Below are 22,598 nucleotides of genomic sequence, written 5' to 3'. Positions count from 1 at the left end.
TCTGACCCTAACATAAAGAAAATGGAGAAGTATCTGGGACATATGGTCTCGACTGCAATAGCTTATCAAACCCCTCTTAACTGCTGAATCCTCTTCACTACTGCATTTCTAGCCGTGCTGCTAATCGTTCTCCTTTAAGCCTCTTGTTTCTCGGTCTCAGAGATATCAGTTGAAAGCTCATGATGGATTCAAACATCAATTTCCAAAATTGTACTTACCATTAAAAATGAACATCTATAATAAATAAATAAATACTGCTAAATATCACAAACCAAAAAAAAAACGGCAAGAATATATTTTTTGGGAAATTGGGTCATCAATGCTCAGAAGGATCATAAATGTCACATGATGCATACCAGACACCAAATATTGCTCCATTATTACAATCCCGATCACTGTAATTATTTCTGAGAATTGCTAAGTAGAAAGGTTCCTAATTAATTTTAAAGAAGAGAACATAAGAGCCTGGATGGAGGAGGGAACACAATTCAGCAGTGTTTGTTAATAAAAAGGGATGTATATTAAGCTAGAAGAAGGTCAAATTCGCCCTGAGAGGATCGGTACAAGGGTTCTTTAGGTGGTGGCAACCTTTCCTCGACTTTCTGGCTCAACGATAGGGTACTGGGACAGTAGCAGCAGCAACCCGGGGGGGGGGGGGGGGGGGGGGGGGGAGAGGAGACGATGACTATGTTTGTTTATTTAATTTTAATTTATTTTTAAGTTCTCTTGTACGGGTTGGGGGGAATATGATACATGCGTTGATACGGTCTGGGGGGTGTTACAGTTGTTATGGGTTATTTTGTTGCATTTCATTGTTTGTTGTTATATTTTATATTTTCTGTAAAAAATTCCAATAAAAATTATTTTAAAAAATAAAATAAAAAGGGATGTGTTTACACAGAAAATAGCAGGAGGTGGCCATTTGAGCCTGTTCCACCATTAGTTATGATCATGCCAGATCATCCAACTCTATTGCCAATCCCACCGTACCCCCATATTGAAACACCGCAAGTTAAACTACCTAACACCCTGCAATCTCCCTTAATTTGGTTAGGACACTTAAAGGAATAGAAAAATGATGCAGCTTAGATGCAATTAGCTTATTTATCCGCTTGTCATCATGCTCTACTCTACTTGAACACGTTTGAATGGCTTTGGGAAAGTGTGTGGGGTTTAAAATTTGCCCCAAATTGGCCAATGGCGATTTTTTTTCTTATTGCTTCAAGTGTGTGGTGTGGGTGTCATGTATGCTCAGGGTGGGGAGAGAGCAGCACACAGAGGGCAAATAGGAATGATGTCTAGAGGTTGTACCATGTCAGGATGGGACAGGATCAATGAACCGGTTGATCTTGCTTTACCTGCTCTTTACCATATGTTTTGTAAAAATTGGTTCAGCATTTTGCTCCAAGCATTACATTTTTCAAGCATAAAGTACTTGCTAGAATTTTGTAAAATCTGTAGAGGTCTGCAGGCTTTTTTGCACCATTAGTACTAAGTCAATATTAAAACAGGGGAAATTGTTTGCAGTAAACTTAAGACAGATTTTACAAGGAGCAGGATACATGATGCAATTTACAAAGCTATATTTTCTTCTCAAAAAGAATAGCAACCAATAGATTATAAATTAAGTCCATCAATCAATACAATGTATATAAATCCAAGACCTAAACCAGCAACGGCAGCAGTCAGACAAGATGGCAATTTGAGATTTGAAGTAAGTCATCTTATGTACACAGATACTATTTAGTTCATGAAATATAAATATTACATTTCAGGACTTTCCAAAACATGCTTTTAAAATAAGCATGGCAAATACTGTTCTAACGCAAAAGGTTTCTGTGACATGACTGCATTAACCATCATCGCATTAATTAAACTTATCAGCACACTAGAAATTACAAATGGTCTGACGTGCTTTAAAAGTAGCAAACTACATCACTGCCTTTCTCTGGTTACATAGTTTATTGAATAGTAATGGAGACAGAAATGACCCATGTCACTCAGAAATTAAGTTTCTTTATAACTTTAAAAACTGATTAAAGCTCTTTTGTTCTTACATGGAACATATAGTGCAGAAGGCCACCTGGTCCATCGAGTCTGCACCGACCCACATTAAGCCCTCACCTCCACCCCATCCCCGCAACCCAACAACCCCTCCTAACCTTTTTGGACACTAAGGGCAATTTAGCATGGCCAATCCACTTAACCTGCACATCTTTGGACTGTGGGAGGAAACAGGAGCACCCAGAGGAAACCCACGCAGACACGGGGAGAACGTGCAAACTCCGCACAGACAGTGACCCAGCAGGGAATCGAACCTGGGACCCAGGCACTGTGAAGCCACAGTGCTATCCACTTGTGCTACCGTGCTGCCCAGGAACGTAGGTGAACTATCATGTCCCTCAAATTATATTTCAAAGACTGGAAAGAGAACAGAAAGAAAAATGAGACACATGTATTTGACATGCCTAGTAGCAAACTCTCAATTTTAGTTGATTAAATACTTTAGTGACAGTCTTACACTACTACACAAAGTATAATCTATTACTCCCGAAGTAACAAAGGTAGTTCACAACAGCTCATAACTGGACTTTGAAATTTCTATATTGATATTCTTATCAAAAGCTGTTGAGTGTTCACTTAACAAACTTCCTTTAAGACTTCATATTTGTACATGACGTCAGTCTCAAATTTATAGGTACAATGAATTGCTCCAATTTCATATTCCATCGCATGAAAACAATCTAAAACCATATAGACATTTAATGAGTTAAACAATTGAGCTTCAATATGGAAAACAGCCACAATGCCAATCTTAGCTAACCAGCGGATCACAAAATGTTCCTTAGAACCATTTCAAACGATTATTAATGTGACTCTTGTTCTCGACCAACCCATTTGACTGTGAAAAGTGATTTGGTACAATCCTGCTTTGAATAAGGTCATTAAAAACTCTATGCAGCTTATGAAACCACGAGGGGAAAATATCTCAAGTACAGTAAAACTACTTTTAACAAACTGGAACATCAAAGATTTACAGTTTTGTCCCTTTGTGTGAAATCCACCACTCTATTTACATCATGTGACAGGAACAAAAATGTACCGGACTCCGGTGAAGACTAAGTGACAAGAACAAAGTGTTACTAGGAAAACTAAAATTAGCCACCTCGATATTCGCTCTCTTGTAAGCCTCAAAATAATTTATGACAGGTATCAAGTTGCAAATGTAGTTAAGCGCTCAGTGACATCCGAAGCAGCAAGATTAAAGCTCAAAGTATAATTCGAGGCGTTGGACATAGTTTAAGGTTAAGGCCTGCAGTTCTAGTTTTGCGGCGTGCTCGGCATTGCAACCCTTCAGATGTTATCGTAAATCTGACAAGAGATGCTTGTTGGGGGCGGAGAGAAAGAAAAGAGTCAAGAGAACAACAGCTTTCAGTAAAGCTGCCAGCTCTGCTAACGGGAGAATATGGGAGTTGAAGCCAGTGAAAACCCATCATAGTTTTGTGGTTTTAGCTAGTAGGAAATGGATAAAAACATGTGAACTGAAGGGGTGGGGAGATTATGTGAAGTACACCCGAGTATTTCCTTCAGTGCTGGTTGAGTGTGTTGCCCCAGAGCCCGGGGATGGACAGTCTGTGCGGAGATGACAGCTGGACACCCGCCTCTGCTCCGCTCCGCGCCACGCCCCGGTCACTGGCCCCCACGGAAGGCAGGGAAAGCCCTGGATGGGGCTAAACTCCGGGGTCGGCGTCTGGGAGCGGGCCCGCCCCGCAGCCCAGAACCCGGGGGGTGAGGGGCAGGTCGGGGACCCCGCCCCGAGTGCCAACCCCGCGCCCCACAGGCCCTAACCCGGCCGCACGGACTCTGCCCTGTAACCCCGCCCGCCTCCTTCAAACAGGGAGGGGGGGAATGAGCAGGCGGGTCACCCATCAGCCGACCGTACAAGGACTGCGGGCTAAAAATAAAGTGGCTGCGGCCCAGAGGGAAAGCAGCCACCCCGGGCAAGGCAGGGCAGGGCCGTGCTGCCCCCAGCAGCAGCACAACAGCTAACAACAACCAGGCGGCGGCGGCCCAGCGAGCCTTCACACCTTCCTGAGCGGGTGCGGGGAGTGGGACAGGGGTGGTGGGGAGGGAGCAGGGCGGCTCACCCGCTGAGCCGGTCGCCGCAGCGAGCAGGAGCAGCCGCCGCTCTCACCTTCTCCTCCTCCGATACCTGCTCCTCATGATCCGCCATCTTGGCCCGGGCTGTAAATAACTGACGCGCAGCCCCGCGCTGGGCTCACCCGCTGCATGCTGGGTAAGGCGCCGGCCTGCGTGCGCGCCGCCGGCCTGCGTGGGTGCGTGTGGGTGGGAGCGGGCGGGAGGGAGGGCGCACAGCCCCGCCCCTCCCCGGCTCGCCACGCCCCGCCACCACCTGGCGCGCGCGGCTAGCCCCTCCCTCCCCACACCTGTATTGATGCAGAGTATCGAGCTGGAAAAGAATTGTACTCAATGTAAATGAACATATTTTTAAAATTTAGAGTACTCAATTCATTTTGTTTTTCCAATTAAGAGGTAATTTAGCATGGACAATCCACCTGCCCTGGACTTCTTTGGGTCGTGGGGGCGAAACCCACGCAAACACAGGGAGAATGTGCAAACTCCACACGGACAGTGACCTAGGGCTGGGATCGAACCTGGAATCTCGGCACCATAAGGCTGCAGGGCTAACCACTGCGCCACCATGCTGCCCCGTAAATGAACATATTGAAATGTTTGTAATCATAGAATTGACAGTGCGGAAGGAGGCCATTCGGCCCATCGAGTCTGCACCGGTCTTTGGAAAGAGCCCCCTACTTACGCCTACCCCTCCACCCTATCCCCGTAACCCAGTAACCCCACTTAACTTTTTAGACAGTAAGGTGCAACTTATCATGGCCAATCCACCTAAACGACACATCTTTGGAGGAAACGCACGCAAGACATGGGGAGAACGTGCAAACTCCACACGGACAGTCACCTAGGCCGGAATTGAACTCAAGACCCTGGAGCTGTGAGGCATCAGTGCTAACCACTGTGCCACCATGCCATCCTCTTCTCAATACTGTATTGGAGCAATGCACAGTGCAGCACACACTGATGTATAGAGCTGGAAAAGAATTGTATTCAATATAAATGAACATGTTGAAGCGTTCGTAATGTTCCCATTACTGAATTGAAGCACTTCCAGAGTGCACCTGGACCTTGGATAAAATGTGGACACCATTGTACTTCACCGTTGCAACAATTTGAAATGTTTTTGTAATGTTTCAGAGACTTTGTGAATATTAAGTGTATAATTTTTGAGAACATTTTTTCTTTGCGCGCAGTGGAGTAACCGCGCTGAAATCAAAGCAGAGTACCCCGGGTGCCAGAAATCTGAAACTTTTAAAGACGGAAAGTGCTGGGGATATTCTTGGCAGCATCGACCTGGGGGAGAAAAACAGAGTTAGCCTTTGGATTCTCGAATGACTCTTCTGAAGCGGCATTTTCCTGCTTGGCCACAGTTCAACTTGTTGGACAATCACCAAGATAGGGTATTGCAAGGAGCAGGGCACTTGGATAGTAGAACATGGTTTTATTTTTTGCTTAATATTAAAAGAGAATAAATAACCTTGTGCAGTTTTATTAGTACAGCTGAAAATGGATTTATTGCACAAAAGTTTTCGGAGTCCTCCACCTGGGAGTAATGTGATTTTAGATACACTGAAAATGAATTAAAAAAACATTTTTACAAGTCTGGTTGTTGTGCACTAGTTGATTTCTTAGAAAATTAAATGTTTTGATGAGTAAAAAATTTTGTCATGCCCAATGAATAACTGGGCACCTAAGGGGCGGCATTGTGGCACAGTGTTTAGCACTGCTGCTTCACACGCCAGGGACCCGGGTTCAATTCCGACCTTGGGTGACTGTGTGGAGTTTGCACTTTCTCCCCATGTCTGCGTGGGTTTCCTCCAGGTGCTCCGGTTTCCTCCCACAGTCCAAAGATAGGCAGGTTAGGTGGATTGGCCATGATAAATTGCCCCTTAGTGCTCTTTGAGAGGGTCAATACAGACTGCATGGGCTGAATGGCTGTAGGAATTCTATGATTCTAAAAGAAGCACAGTTTGAAGCAAGAGTCTTTCACCAAAGGAAACTCGATGTTGATCTGGAGGGCGCAGCGACCTTTGGGTGGGACCTGGTCCAGACAAATTGACTTTCAAACAAGCATAATAACATCACAGAGAAGCTTAAAATGAATGCTTTAAAATTCCTAACTGGTTCGAAAACTAGCAGAAGGACGCTATCCTGCCTTTTTTAATGAACTCATTTGGAGACACTGGGCTGCCTCAGTATCATCAGAGAGTATATATTCACGTGGCATTTTTAATTAAGGATTTGAGAAACCAAATCACAGTTAGCTTCTCATTAACAATATAGCCACACTTCTTTGTTACTGTCCTATTTCACTCATCCTGAATCCAACAATTTATTTAGTTGGGTTTCCGGTCCATCATTAACATCCAACCGTGTCTTGGATGTGCCCACATGACACGGGGTTTATATTTCACAATATCGTCCATTTTCCCATTCAAACAAATAGTTTTGATTTTAAATTGCCAACAGTGCAATAGTTACTTAACCCAGTGTAACTGCTCTATAAACTTACAAAACACTTCCACCTGTCATCTATTCAGTGATATGGTGAAGAGTTGTACGTTTGATTTGTGTGACAATGTGTGCCTCACAGAATTCAAATTTAAAGTCTTTCGAAACTGAACTTGAAAACTGGACACTCGGCATTCTTGAATAGTGCTTTCAAAGTTGCTTTTTCACAAAGTTGCACATTTTGGATGGCAATGCAGCCATAGTAAATGCCATGATGTGGAGATGCTGGTGTTGAACTGGGGTGGGCACAGTAAGAAGTCTTACAACACCAAACAGGATTGTTTGGAATCACTAGCTTTCGGAGCGCAGCTCCTTCCTAAGGTGAGTCACCTGATGAAGGAGCTACGCTCCGAGAGCTAGTGATTCCAATCAAACCTATTGGACATTAACCTGGTGTTGTAAGACTTCTCATAGTAAATGCCAGCATCCCTTTAAAATTGCATTTTGCTGTTTTTTAAACAAAACAATGGTTTTGAAGTAAAGTAATGTTCGGTCAGGGAGCTAAAAGTATTTTACAAATGACCGCTTGGTAATACAGAACTTGAATAATGCTGAAAAGAGAGACATGTTGCTGAAGCTTTTCATTTTGCACTTATCAGGCCAAATGCAAAAACACCAAATTTCAAATAGTCACAGCAATGTATATATTTATACTACAAGAGAAAAGGGTGTTGATTGATTGGCAAGTTGATTCTGATTTGCTGAGCCATTACCATGGAGAAGGTAACAGAGCATGATAAGCTCCCTAACTCCTAGGTAATTAAAAATGGCTTGAACATATTCCTTTTGTTTGCAGGGAAAGTCCCTGCATGAATATGCGTTGCAAGCATAAATGAGCCAGTTGTCAGTTTGACTGATTATCTTCAATTGATTGTTCATATCGCTATTAGAGAACTCAGGGTTGTTCAGCAAGTGCTGCTCGATCTCTGAATCACATCTAACAATAGACATTTTGTTTTGAGTTTACAAACCGGGAGCTGTTTGAGTATTGTTGTGCTCTGCTTATTATGAGTGACAGGATATGAATTTGCAGCTAAGTGAAGTCATTTCCTTTCTACACCTTAATACACTCCATCTCACATTCAAATTCACTTTTGAAATGAAGCAGTCGACACACTCTCTTTGCTGATGGGTTCTCCATTTTTGTCTTCCCCAAGCCTACCACTGGTCAATATGTATGATGGGATTCGTATAGATCCATATACAATAAGATTGGCTTTATCATCAAGCTTGTAACTAGGGCCCTAAACATTTGCTCAGCTTCAAGCTTGATGCGGAAATAGAGTGCATCAAAATTATCCTGTGGAGGAGTACCTTTGCTGATCAGAGTATTGATCATCGTGTATCGTGCCAACTCGCAAATGGTCCAAGGTCACCAATTTTTGGACCTGCGGTGTTCCACGTCTACCTTAAATTACCTTGGAAAGACAAAATGTCTTCAAACATTTTGAATTGCAGGGCAAGCAAGCTGTTTTGAGCTGCTGCTATGTTGTGGTTATTGTAGTGGTAGTTTTCACCAACAGAATGTTGTCCGTCCAAAAAGGATGTTCTGCCTGCCACACAATTGAACAATGTTGTGTATAAATTTCAGTGCCAGTGCAATGTCAGGTACTTAGGCTGTAAATCCTAACAATTGCATGTTCCTTTGGTTATTCAGAATTGGCAAGGCACCTGCAACATTTCTCTCTTTCCAGCAATATCTTACTACCATTGAGGCACATGACACTGATTTGTAAGTTTTTAAATTTCATTAGCACTTTTGATCCTTGGTAACTTTATCCTGTGCCCCCATTTTCCTTTTTCCTCTCACAAGCAGTACTCATGCTGGGGTATGAGTACCAATAACTCTGACATTTTTTCCAAGGAGAATCATTCTTCTTGTGAACCTTGAGCAGGCTATTCAGTGATGGAGGGCAGTGGAACTTTTAATGAATTATTGCCTCACTGAATACTGTAGTATCAGTGGAATACTGTACCACATGATCTTGGTCTAGAGACCGCATGGTGTGTCTGGACCACCACCTGCTGGTTGGAGGTCGCACACCATCCAACTATGATACTGCCCATAGGCAGATCACCACATATGACAGAGGAACTCCCATCACAGTATTCAGCATAGTTCATGTGTTGAGTGTCCTGGGCTGTTTATCTGTGCCAACACACAGATCTGACCTACAAAATCTGGAACTTAAAAAGAATTTATGCAAGAGATGTGGGTGTTGTTGACTAGGCCAACGTTCACTGCCCATCCCCAATTGACCTTGACAAAATGGTGGTAAGCTGCCTTATTGAACCACTTCAGCACATTTGGTGTATGTATATCCACAGTGCTGTTCATGAGAGAGTTCCAGGATTTTGACCAAGGAACTGTGATATACCTCGAAGTCAGGATGGTGTGTGGCTTGGAGAGGAACTTCCAGGTGGTGGTGTTCCCATGCGTCTGCTGTCCTTGTCATTCTAGATGACAATCGCTATGGGTTTGGAAGGTGCAGTCTAAGAAGTATTGGTGAGTTCCTGCAGTGCGTCTTGTAGATGATACACACTACTGCATCGGTGGTGGAGGGAGTATATGTTTGTGGAAGGGGTGACAATCACCGGGTTGCTTTGTTCTGGATGGTGTAAGGTTCTTGAGTGTTGTTGGAGCTGCACTCATCTAGGCAAGGGGAGAGTTTTCCATTACACTCCTGACTTGATGTGGAGATGCCGGCGTTGGACTGGGGTGAGCACAGTAAGAAGTCTTACAACACCAGGCTAAAGTCCAACATGTTTGTTTCAAACAATAGCTTTCAGAGCACTGCTCCTTCCTCACCTTCCTCACCTTCATTCACCTGAGGAAGGAGCTGTGCTCCGAAAGCTAGTGTTTGAAACAAACATGTCGGATTTTAACCTGGTGTTGTAAGACTTTTTACTGTACTCCTGACTTGTGCCTTGTAGATAGTGGACAGGCTTTGGGGAGCCAGGAAGTGAGTTACTCACCACAGGATTCATAGCCTCTGATCTACTCTTGTAGCCACAATATTTATATGGCTAGTCCAGTTCAATTTCTGGTCAATGGTAACCTCCATGATGTTGATATTGGGTGATTCAGTTCTGCTTATCCCATTGAATGTCAAAGGGCGATGGTTAGATTCTCCTGTGGTCGATTTAGGACTCCCTAACCCAAATGATTAATCTGACAAGTCTATTTCTGTCTAGGCCATCAGAGGAGGGAAAACTATCTTCCTTCAAGACACCGAATCAGCTCTCACTAGGGGGAGATTACTGGTCCAGTTCTTAAACAGCTAAACAGATTTCAGTTACCCCCCCCCCCCCCCCCCCCCCCCATGGAAGATATTTTGGATAAATCACCCAGACTTAAACTGTCTTCGGTCATGGATCCTTGTTATTTAAGACATCCTAAATAAGCGTCTAGGATCTAAGTAAAATCCACAGTTTTATTTTAGTGGAATGTTATTATAAAAATATTCTAGATTATGAAACAAGTTACAGAGTCCTTTAAAATTTAAGTCTGCTAACAGTCCTTTGTTATCCGCCAACAGATTAACTTCTTTAAGAGAAAAATCTATTTAAACATGGAAATCCTAAAGTACCTCATATGTATGCCTAATACATTTCTAAGAAGGTTAATCCTTACAAAGCCTCGAGGGTCTTTGTTTGGAAACAGGCTGAAGAACAGCTTGACTCTCCTTGCAGGAGGCTGAGAGAGTGCTGATTCTGTGAATCTGTCTCTTTTTTATACATATTTCTTCCAATTCTGTGAATTGCCCGTTTTGTGTCTTATCTTCAAAAGGGAGCTTCCTTTATAATTTTTAGTTTCACCTGGTCCTATCTACCGTTTGTCTTTTAAAGCAGATTAATATTGGTTTCAGTGTCAAACGTTTCAGCATATATTCAGTCAATAGGTCATTCTAAAAGTGACTTCATTTTTATTATCTTTCTGGTGTCAAGAGTTCCCAAATATATAGTTGAACAGAAAGTTACTTAATTGGGTTTATTCGTTATCTGTTGTAAAGTCTCTCTTTCTCTGGTTACGATTTGTGGACACAGGCTCAATGGAATAATTAAAAGGGATTTATGTTCTGTCAAACCAAGGATCTTAGGTGCCTTGCTTGTTCGAGGTGACTTAATTGGTCTAAGGGCGATATATGTGTCGATTGTGTCTAATGGCTTCTCAAAAGACATGTCTGCTATATTGATTTTATTCTACTTGGGTTAAACACACTGGGCTAGATTCTCCGTCCCGTCGTGCCAGATTTCTGGTTCAGCACGCCAGCGGGATGCTCCATTTCGCCGGCTGGTCAATGGGGTGTACCATTGTGGGGCAGCCCCACCCTGTCGGGAAACCCCCGGGCTGCGGGCAAAATGGCGTATCCCGATGCCAGAGAATCCAGCCCACTGTGTATTAATTTTTGTAAGAAGTCTTACAACACCAGGTTAAAGTCCAACAGGTTTGTTTCAAACACGAGCTTTCGGAGCACGGCTCCTTCTTCAGGTGAATGGAAAGGCTTGTTCCAGAAATGTTTATATAGACACAGTCAGAGATGCCCCGGAATGCGAGCACCTGCAGGCAATCAAATCATCAAAGATGCAGAGAGAGAGGTAACTCCAGGTTAAAGAGGTGTGAATTGTCCCAAGCCAGTTCAGTCGGTAGGCCTCTGCAAGTCCAGGCTTGTTGGTGGGGGCCGAATGTAATGCGACATGAATCCCAGATCCCGGTTGAGTCCGCATTCATGCGTGCGGAACTTAGCTATAAGTTTTTGCTCAGCAATTTTGCGTTGTCGCGTCTCCTGAAGGCCTCCTTGTAGAATGCTGACCCGGAGATCAGAGGCTGAATGTCCTTGACTGCTGAAGTGTTCCCCAACTGGAAGGGAACAGTCCTGCCTGTTGATAGTCGCACGATGCCCGTTTATTCGTTGTCGCAGTGTCTGCATGGTCTCGCCAATGTACCACGCTTCGGGACATCCTTTCCTGCAGCATATGAGGTAGACTACATTGGTCGAGTCGCACGAGTATGCGCCGCGTACCTGGTGGGTGGTGTTTCCACGTGTAATGGTGGTGTCCATGTCGATGATCTGGCATGTCTTGCAGAGATTACCCTGGCAGGGTTTTGTGGTGTTGTGGTTACTGTTCTGAAGGCTGGGTAATTTGCTGCAAACAATGGTTTGTTTGAGGTTGCGCGGTTGTTTGAAGGCCAGTAGTGGGGGTGTGGGGATGACCTTGGCAAGATGTCCATCCTCACTGATGATGTGTTGGAGGCTGCGAAGAAGATGTCGTAGTTTCTCCGCCCCAGGAAAGTACTGGACGACGAAGGGTACTCTGTCAGTGGTGTCCCGTGTTTGTCTTTTGAGGAGGTCGGTGCGGTTTTTTGCTGTGGCGCGGTGGAACTGTCGATCAATGAGTCGAGCGCCATATCCCGTTCGTACGAGGGCATCTTTCAGCATCTGTAGGTGTCTGTTGCGCTCCTCCTTGTCTGAGCAGATCCTGTGTATACGGAGGGCTTGTCCATAGGGGATGGCTTCTTTAATGTGTTTCGGGTGAAAGCTGGAGAAGTGGAGCATCGTGAGATTATCTGTGGGCTTGCGGTAAAGCGAGGTGCTGAGGTGACCGTCCTTGATGGAGACGAGTGTGTCCAAGAATGGAACTGAATTTGGAGAATAGTCCATGGTGAGTCCACCGCGCAACCTCAAACAAACCATTGTTTGCAGCAAATTACCCAGCCTTCAGAACAGCAACCACAACACCACAAAACCCTGCCAGGGTAATCTCTGCAAGACATGCCAGATCATCGACATGGACACCACCATTACACGTGGAAACACCACCCACCAGGTACGCGGCGCATACTCGTGCGACTCGACCAATGTAGTCTACCTCATACGCTGCAGGAAAGGATGTCCCGAAGCGTGGTACATTGGCGAGACCATGCAGACACTGCGACAACGAATAAACGGGCATCGTGCGACTATCAACAGGCAGGACTGTTCCCTTCCAGTTGGGGAACACTTCAGCAGTCAAGGACATTCAGCCTCTGATCTCCGGGTCAGCATTCTACAAGGAGGCCTTCAGGAGACGCGACAACGCAAAATTGCTGAGCAAAAACTTATAGCTAAGTTCCGCACGCATGAATGCGGACTCAACCGGGATCTGGGATTCATGTCGCATTACATTCGGCCCCCACCAACAAGCCTGGACTTGCAGAGGCCTACCGACTGAACTGGCTTGGGACAATTCACACCTCTTTAACCTGGAGTTACCTCTCTCTCTGCATCTTTGATGATTTGATTGCCTGCAAGTGCTCGCATTCCGGGGCATCTCTGACTGTGTCTATATAAACATTTCTGGAACAAGCCTTTCCATTCACCTGAAGAAGGAGCCGTGCTCCGAAAGCTCGTGTTTGAAACAAACCTGTTGGACTTTAACCTGGTGTTGTAAGACTTCTTACTGTGCTCACCCCAGTCCAACGCCGGCATCTCCACATCATATTAATTTTTGATTCTTATAAGTATTGTTATTTTAATTCTGAATTCCGTGGTCAATGTGATATTCATCATAACAATCTTTATTATTGTCACAAGTAGGTTTACGTTAACACTGCAATGAGGTTACTGTGAAAATCCTCTCGTCGCCACACTCACACTCCCTTGTTGGAGGTGGTCATTGTCTGGTACCTGTTTGACGTGAATGTGACTTGTCATTTGTCAGCCCGAGCCTGGATATTGTCTTGGTCTTGTTGCATTTGGACATGGACTGCTTCATTATCTGAGGAGTCGCGAATGGTGCTGGACATTGTACAGTCATCAGCGAACATCTGCACTATACCTTATGAAGGAAGGAAGGTCACAACGAAGCAGCTGAAGATGGTTGGACCTAGTTCACTTCCCTGAGGAACTCCTGTAATGAAGTTCTGGAGCTGAGATGACTGACTTCCAACAGCCACAACCATCTTCCTTTATGTTAGGTATGAACCCAACCAGTAGTTAGTTTTTCCCTGATTCCCATTGACTCCAGTTTTGTTAGGATTCCTTGATGTCGCAATATGGCCTTAGTAGCAAGGGCGATCACATGTAAAAAGGAATTAAACCGGACAAACCAGCGTCATTGACTGAGGCACTGGAAACAACAATGGCAAACTCAGCCCTGTCGACTCTGCAAAGTCCTCCTTACTAACATCTGAGGGCTGAGGTGCCAAAATTGGGAGAATCGTCTCACAGACACATCAAGCAACGGTTTGACATAGTCATACTCCGGAATGATATCTTGGAGACAATGGGTGAACTTTTTGCTAAAAATGACTAAGTGTCGTTTTGGGCTCAAGAATCGGTGCAAATCACGCCGACTGTTCGGGCCACGATTCCGATCGTGATCTTGCCGCACTTAGTCATTCTTTGGAGGGGGGCATCTTCCGCACTGGCAACGCCAGCAGGTCTGCTTCCCCAGAGACTGGGGCGCAGTTTTTAAAGGGTGCCCTGATCGCAAAGTTAAGTGACAGGCCCCCACAACGCCCCCCCCCCCCCCCGCCTCCTCGCCTCCCCCTCCTCATGGACATTGCAACCACCCGTAGACAGGGGAAACACCCCAGCCCTTGACCACAGAGGGGCAACCACTACCCCCCCCCCCAACACTAAATGTTTGGGTCAACAGGGTCTATACTTGTCGGCATCAATCCACCCCCCCTCACAATCGCCGACATAAGTCTCCCACCCACAATGACCGGCATAAACCTGCCCCCACCCCAATCACCTGCATCAGGCGTCTCCCACCCACCCCACCATTGGCGGAATTGGTCTCTCCCCTCCTCCACAATCGCCGGCATCAGTTTCCCCCACCTCAATCATCGGCTTAGGCACAAGCCCGACCCTAATTGCTGACATCAGTCCCCTCCGACGCCAATTGCCAGTTTTCCCCCCACCCCAATTTCCGGCATCAATCCCCTCCCCCCACCAATTGCTGGCATCAGACCCCCCCCACCACCACAATTGCCAGCATCAGCCCACCCACAAAGTTGCCGGCATCAGCCCACCCCCCTCCGCAATTGCCGGAATCAATCACCCCCACAGTTGCTGGCATCAGTTCCCCCCCCGCCCCCCCATAATCGCCTGCATCCCCCCCCCTCCAAGAGCGCAACACGGTATGCGGTTGCTGTAGGCCCTGCTCCCTTCAGGTCCCGCCCCTTGCTGTGCCAATCTGGTACTGCCCACTGGCACCCTGGCACCGACCAGGTTAGCAGTGTAGGGTGGCACTGCCAGGATTCCAGGGCAGTGCCACAGCATTGCCTACAATGTCCCAATCCACCCCAAGGCTACTACGGCCTCCACCCAACCCCCCCTCTCCCCTCCGGCCCTGCCCGACATCCTCTCCCCTGCAGGGTAATCACATCTGGTCTCCACTTGTGGAGGTCAGTACTGATTTCCACCCGGAGCCACCTCACGCCATGGGATAGGAACATTGCATTCGGTGCTAAGGCAACTTTGCATATTAAAATACACTCAAATGCATGGTAATCAGGTGCACTCCCTCGCTGTTTGTGAATTACATCTGCTGGGAAGGCCTGGGGACATCATGAACTGTTTGGCGCCTGTCGCAATCCCGCTTCAGGGTTCTCCCGGTATTTTCCCGATATAGCAGGATTTGTCCTGGGCACAACATAGCCAGAAAGCCCCCCCCCCACAGACACCACTATTCCTGGGCCTATCTTTCCCCACTGACAAGCCACACCCAGCTGAGGTGGCGGCAGTATGGTAATTGACTGGGTTAGATTTGTCCTGCTTTTTATGTACAGGACATATCTGGGCAATTTTCCACATTGCCGGGTAGATGCCAATGTTGTAGCTGTACTGGAACAGCTTGGCTAAAGGCCGGGCAACGTCTGGAACTAAAATCTGCAGTACTATTGCCAAAATATTGTCAAGGCCCCATAACATTTGCAATATCCATTGCCCTCAGCCGTTTCTTGGTTTCGCCTGGAGTAAATCAAATTGGCTGAACACTGGCATCTGTGATGCTTGAGCCTCCAGAGGAGGCCAAGATAGATAATTCACTTCTGGCCTTATCTTTTTCACTAATAGGCTGATCTCTCCCATCATTGAGTTTGGAGATATATATCGAACCTCCTCCTCCAGTGAGTTATTTAGCACTAATGTTTCACAGAATCATAGAAATTACAGTGCAAAAGGAGGCCATTCATCCCATCGAGTTTGCACTGGCCATGGGAAAGAACATCCTCCCCCCATGCCTCCACCCCAGCCCCGTAGCCCAGAAACCCCACTTAACCTTTGGACACTAAGGGGCAATCTAGCGTGGCTAATCCACCTAACCTGCACATCTTTTGTACTGTAGGAGGAAACCGGAGCACCCGGAGGAAACCCACGCAGACACGGGGACAAAGTGCAAACAACACACAGTCACCCGAGGCCGGAATTGAACCTGGGACCCTGGAGCTGTGAGGCAGCAGTGCTAACCACTGTGCCGCCATTCCGTTTGCAAGAATAGCCCCATTGAAAGGAAGCTAAAATAACCTGATTCTGCTTTCAATAATGTCCAAACATGAACATTGTATACCAAGATCACTGGAAAGCGACCATGAATGGGTGGTCTGATTGCTTTTTTAAAATTAAAGTTTATGCCTAAGCGTTACTGCGAGCAATTCTGGCACTGAGCTGTTTTAGTGCAGACCAAAATTCAAAACTGACACCACTCCTGTACTATAAATAGGTTTTGAACACCCTGGGGTAATTTTGCCTTTGAGTGACTTTAATTGAAATGAAAATTGGGAGAAATGTTTTTCAATGTCACTTGTTTCGCACTGGCACCAAGAGGCAGAAATACCCCCACTAACTTCAAAGCATTGAGTTTCAGGATTAGTTGCAGCTCAGAGCGAAGTATTCCAGTCTCAGTAATGGATCCACCCCTCTGAGACTCATTAACCAGCGAGGCTGGTTTGGCCATCAACAGCACTTTGGCATACAGCAGTCCAGCATGAGTCACAGTCTCGATGATCAATTCTGTCATCGGTGGCAGCCTTGGTTCTGGACTATGAACGCAAGGCAAATCGACTTGGCACCCAAAGGAACCCAGCTAGTCTCTTCCTCCAAGATGCGAAGCTGGTCAGGGTATTATACGATCCCCCACTCTGCTGATATGAACACTGTAACACAGTGGTTCGCACTGTCTCTTCACGGCGCCAGGGTCCCAGGTTCGAATCCTGGCTTGGGTTACTGCCTGCGTGGAGTTTGCACGTTCCCCCCGTGTCTTCGTATGTTTCCTCCGGGTGCTCCGGTTTTCTCCCATAAGTCCTGAAAGACGTGCTTCTTAGGTAAATTGGACATTCTGAATTCTTCCTCCATGTACCTCAACAGGCGCCGTAGTGTGGCGACTAGGGGATTTTCACAGTAACTTCATTGCGGTGTTAATGTAAGCCTACTTGTGACAATAGTAAAGATTATTATTATGTGCTGGTTCAACAAAGTGACAGAATCAACTAAAGAACGAAAATGCTAATATTTCAGGACAGTAACCATTAAAGAAAATCACAAAATCTGGAACTCATGGACCTGCCAGAATAGCTCCATCAAATTCAATTAAAGTGCGGCACCTTTTCTTGGTATCATACAGTTAAATACAATTAATATTTTATCACAATGGACAGAAACGTAATGAAAATCCGAAACATAGGTAGATATTTTTGTTGGTAAGTTTTTTGTGTGCATTGTCCTCCCATGCGGGCTTCCTGTACCATGTGCCTTCCTCTCCGAGCGGATGAGTCAAACCTTGCTGTCAGATCTCTGCAACGCGAAACAATGGGCTGGATTCCCTAGTCCCACAGCCTTCTATTTATCGGCAGCACGGCGCTTGCTGGCAGAGGGATCCTATCTATGTCACAATATACACACAAGTATATGATGGTGCACAGACAGGCATTGATTGACACACGGGATGACCAATGAACACAGAATACAGCAGCTAATCACCAGACAGGACACGGCCACTATAAAGCCAGAGGGCACTAGTTTTCCCGCTCTCTTGGGATCCAGCCTCTGAGACAGTCAGAGCCCGTGAGCAACAACTAGAAGATACACCATGTGGTAGTAAGATAGTCTGGTCAGGTTAGCCTCAGGTCTCCAGTCAACTCAGCATAGTGTCAACCCACAGTCAAAGTATGTATGATAGTGAAGAGTTCAATAAAATCGAGTTGCATTTCTTTGAGTGTTGGAAGCCTGTCTCTCTCACTGCTGCAGGAAACGCAGTCCTCGCAGACCCAGCATACCCAACACATCAATCTATACACCCGTCGCTTGTCCATTGGATTTTCCATTGAACCCACCCCACGCCGCCAGGAATCCCACGGGCATGCGCTGCAGGCGGGATCGGTGAATCCCAACGGCCGGAGAATTCTGGCCAGTAACTCAATGCTTCAGGGATGATTGGGAATCTGCTCATCTGACTTCCTTCTTTGGGAGTCAGAGTAAAGTGTCTGGCCTCTGCTTGCCAACATCCCTTAACAGCCTAAGAATTCAGAAAATCGTTGAAGCTCACCCATGAAAGTAGTTACTCGGACAAGGTAGTGGGGGTGGGGGTGGGGGGACTTAGTAATCAGTGGCCACCAACTGTGAAAGGGTGAGGAGTCTCAAAAAAGGGGACAATTGGATTGGTGAGAACATTTTTTTTTAGAAACATTGAGTAAGTTGTTTTTACAGCATGTGCACATAATGGATTAAATCCAGTCCATTTCGTCTGGTTCTGCAAAGATTCTCCATGCCCTGTAATGGCAAAGCAAGTGAAACTGCAGGATACATTACATTCAACATGATACAGTGTATTTAAAACCAGCAGCATGACACTTGTGTATTTCTAATAACGTAAGTGTTGCTATGCTCCACAAGTATTTCATGAAATCTCTCTCTGCTTATCTTTGTATCTCGTGTCTTAAGTTTAGAAAGCAGTAGATTAAATAATTCCTCACGCAGTGATTTTGACAATCTACTGTCAAACTGATTTTGAACCAGTAAACTGATAGTGGACAAAAGCAATGTCACTCTAAACTTACAGCATTTACGTAACATTATTTTGTGCCCCATTTTCTCTTGACGTCTGTACACAATAAAATCAAGCTGCTCCAGTTTAACACCCCGCTGAATTTGAAGATACTCTGCAATGTTGCTGAATTTGGTGCTGACTATCGGTGCGTTTTCTTTGTGATGTCCAATTGTTGCTGTCAGGTGATTGACTCAATTTGAAGAAGAGAGTTTGAAAAAATACTTTCCAAATTGACCACGTCAAACACAATTTAAATACGTGGCTCATAAACTCTGGAAGAACTGGCATCAAACATATCTACTTATAAAACCAATAAGATGCCTGTATTTGAATTTAATGTCTTGGTTCCACTTTCAGACACCTGCCCTGATATTAGAATATAATCCTTACTGTAATGGAAATCAAGGATGTTCAACTGCACCTTGAGCGACAGTGGACCACGTGGATGTCAGGATTTGGTTCTGGTGAGATTGGGCCGTGTGGGAGGGGCCTGCACAGCAGCGGCTTCTGGATGGAGAATGGCTCTTGGGGGACAAGGGATACCCACTGAAGTCATGGCTGATCACGCCGGTGCCTGAGACTGAGGCAGAGACCTCATATACTGAGGCCCATGTTGCCACTTGTGCTGTCATTAAACGGTGCATCGTACTGATGAAAATGCGGTTCCAATGCCTGGACCTCTCTGCTGGGGCATTGCCGTACACCCCCCAGAGGGTCTCCCACTTTGTGGTAGTCTGCTGTGCTCTCCAAAACCTGGCACAGAAGAAGGGTGACATGTTGGAGGAGGAGAGACCTGTGGCTTCATCTGAGGGGGAGGAAGAGGTGGACCAGGATGGGCTGGAGGATGAGCCTGAGAAGACGCCGGAGGATAGAAGACAGATGGTGACAAGGGTCTGACATGCCAGGATGATCAGAAATGTCCTCGCCATCTCCAGATTCTCATACGATGAGGCTGCCTCTCTAAGCTCAATCCTACGCAGTTCCCCCTCCCCATTTCCCTCCTTCCCTCAATCCCCCCACCCTGATTACGCCCATACCTCGCCCCCCCCCCATCACACCATCCCCTCCCTGATCACCTTGTTCCCCCCTCCAAGGGTCTGTGTAACTTCACTCCAGGGTGATGGGCCTGTGTCAGCACTGTCAGCGGGTCAATAGGCAAAGCAGGCGAGTGATGATCATTCGCTGTGAGGTAAGCTCTGGTGCTCCTCACTTTATGCTACCGTCTGATTCCTGTCTATCTGCTGACAACGCCTCACACCCATCCTCTGAACGGGGTCTGCATCGGGGGCTTTTGATCTTGGGCTACGGTCCTCGGGGTGGGATAGCAGAGGGCAATGGGGGGGGTGGGGGTTCAGGCTGGCCAACTGTGAAGATTAATATGACCAAAGCTTCACATCAATCAGATGTTACATGTTTTAATAGTGAACATTTTACGTTTCCATTCCCTTAGCTACGGATACTGAACCCCCCAGTGCCCACTCAGTGTTCCTCAATCTTCTCAATCTGACGTGGTCCAGTACTATGTCTAGATGTGTCCCCAGGAGGTGGAGGCAGTCTGCTGTTTCTGTGTCCTGTGGCCTTTGATGCCTTTGGCGGTCGTCCTCTGGAGGGTCTTGAGCCGGAGGGCCCTGGCGACTTTCTGGTGTCACAATCGTCATGCCACCCTGTTCTTCCCGTTGCCCACGAGATGCTTCGGTGTCAGGATGGGGGGGTGGATTTTGAAGCATTGGAGACCATCGTTGTGTCCTTGGTGGCAGGCCCCGGGTTTTCCTCCAGCCTCTCCTCCTTCCTGACGGTATCCGTAGAGCCCCGGGGTTGCCCTGAGTCATCTGATTCTGCCAGTCCTGGAGGCTCCCCATTTTCTGCACTATTCTGTCGGTGGGCTCAGCAATGTCCTTCAGCTACACTCCGGAGAGCCTCGGTAATGTCCACCTGCATCTGGGACACGTCCCTCAGTGATTGGGACATGGTGCTGAGGCCCTTAGCCATGGTTATCACAGACTGAGCCATGCCTTGGGCACCACCACTCAAGACGCGAATGTCGTGCTCCAGGTTTTACTCTGCGATCACCATCCCAGCAGTGTTGGCCTCACGGCCACACATTGTCGGCACCGTCTCCTGGGCCCGAAGCCTTTGGGGCTTCTCCAATCAGCTTTGATGACATTCTGACTATCATGGCTGTGTCCTATCATCTGCATCAGCTCTGGGAGAACCTTGTCCAGAGGCTCGGCAACTGACTGGGACCCAGCTGAGTCCTGGGATCCAGCAGACCTCCGACCGCTGTCTCCCCTGGATGTTCCTCCCTCCACCTGATGTGTCTCACAAACTGGGTGGTGAACACCAGATTCTGCCCCAGAAGCCTGTCCACTAATGTCACCCACTGAGATTTGTGTCGGTGTGCTGGTGGATTGTGGGGTGGCCAGCTGTGACGTCTCGATGGTGGTCTCCTCGGAGCTCTCCTCCCAGGTGGTCTCTTGGGTGGCCGGGAACAGGGTGGGATGGGGGTGGGATGCGGGGGGAGATTCCGGATGGGCCGGCTTCATCCCGCGAGACAATGGATGTGTAATCAATGGAAGGGAAGGTTCATTTTGTACGACATGAACAACTCACTTGAGACAGGTCATGTGGGTGAAGGGGCAGTGGATCCTCATGTCTGCGACCCAGGCCAACCTCGCTGATATGTTCAGCTTAAGCAAATTAAGCCTTGTCCTTGGAGCATGTTTAAACATTAATGTGTAAGGTGAGAAACCTGCTGAAGACAGCAGGGTTATTTTGTATCACCGTTCCTTCACAGTCGCTGAGGCAACATCCTGGAACTCCCTCCCTAACAGCAGAGTGGGTGGACCTACACCTGAAGGACTGCGGCGGTTCAAGAAGGCAACTCAACACCACCTTCTGAAGGGCGACTAGGGATGGGCAATAAATGCTGACCTAGCCAGCGACACCCAGATAAAATCATAGAATTTACAGTGCAGAAGCAGGCCATTCAGCCCATTGAGTCTGCACTGGCCCTTGGAAAGAGCACCCTACCTTAAGCCCACACCTCCACCCTATCTCCGTAACCCAGTAACCCCATGTAACCTAACCTTTTTGGACACTAAGGGCAAATTAACATGTCCAATCCACCTAACCCGGACATCTTTGGACTGTGGGAGGAAACCGGAGCACCCGGCGGAAACCCACGCAGACACAGGGAGAACGTGCAAACTCCGCACAGACAGTGACCCAAGCCGGGAATCGAACCTGGGACCCTGGCGCTGTGAAGCAACTGTGCTAACCACTGTGCTACTGTGCCGCCCCCCCCCCCCCCCCATTTACATCACGTAAATGAATTTTAAAAATGTTTTAAAATATATATATTCTGCTAATTTTCTTCCTGTTTAGTGAGTGAGTGGTCATGTTAATGGGGCTTGGTTGGCCTGCCAAAGGCTTGTATTGGTATGCATCATAAGCGCCAATCATTTCCCAGTGAAGGGGAATTAGCAACGACTCATTTACTGGTTTGGGAAGGATATAATGTTATGTCTGCGTTCGTAACATAGGAACAGCTTCTTCCCCAGAGTCCTCATTGACTCTCCCCCAGACTGATCTGTTCCCTGGAAGACACTGTTTATGACACCCTATGCTGCTCTTGCTCATGTCGCATTTGATGCACCATCAATTGGACACGAGACGAAGATGAGATCCAAACGATAGGCTTTAATGCACAAGATGTGTGCCCGGCAGCAGAAGTACAGAAGAACGGCCGACTGCCGGGAAGCACGGGTTCTTATATCCCACCTTGTAGGCGGAGCTACCTACCTCTCAGCCAATCGGCTGAGAGGCACATGACTTACCAGGGCCAATGGGCAGCGAGTCCTCTGCACCAATAGCAGCTCACTTCTAAGGTACCATAATAC

The 22,598-nt window shown here is 46.8% G+C and overlaps 1 protein-coding gene and 1 long non-coding RNA gene across 2 annotated transcripts in view; one reads left to right on the top strand and one right to left on the bottom strand.

Annotated features, from left to right (window-relative positions):
• The window catches only part of LOC119954886 (F-actin-capping protein subunit alpha-2), a 50,982-nt gene extending 46,658 nt beyond the window's left edge, over positions 1-4,324 (bottom strand). Inside the window, exon 1 of the mRNA XM_038780513.1 lies at positions 4,196-4,324. Within this exon, the coding sequence (XP_038636441.1) occupies positions 4,196-4,234 (39 nt within the window). The 5' untranslated portion in view covers positions 4,235-4,324. The remainder of the gene's footprint in view (positions 1-4,195) is intronic.
• On the top strand, positions 3,985-5,755 carry LOC119954887. The gene is made up of 2 exons (XR_005458325.1): positions 3,985-4,100; positions 5,349-5,755. It is a non-coding gene; the product is annotated as an uncharacterized LOC119954887 (long non-coding RNA).
• Positions 5,756-22,598: the final 16,843 nt, after the last annotated feature.

This window comes from Scyliorhinus canicula, chromosome 20 (genome assembly GCF_902713615.1).
Source record: "Scyliorhinus canicula chromosome 20, sScyCan1.1, whole genome shotgun sequence".
Classification (NCBI taxonomy): Eukaryota; Metazoa; Chordata; class Chondrichthyes; order Carcharhiniformes; family Scyliorhinidae; genus Scyliorhinus; species Scyliorhinus canicula.
Note: the sequence above shows the minus strand (reverse complement) of the source record. Positions and strands in the feature narration are given on the sequence as shown.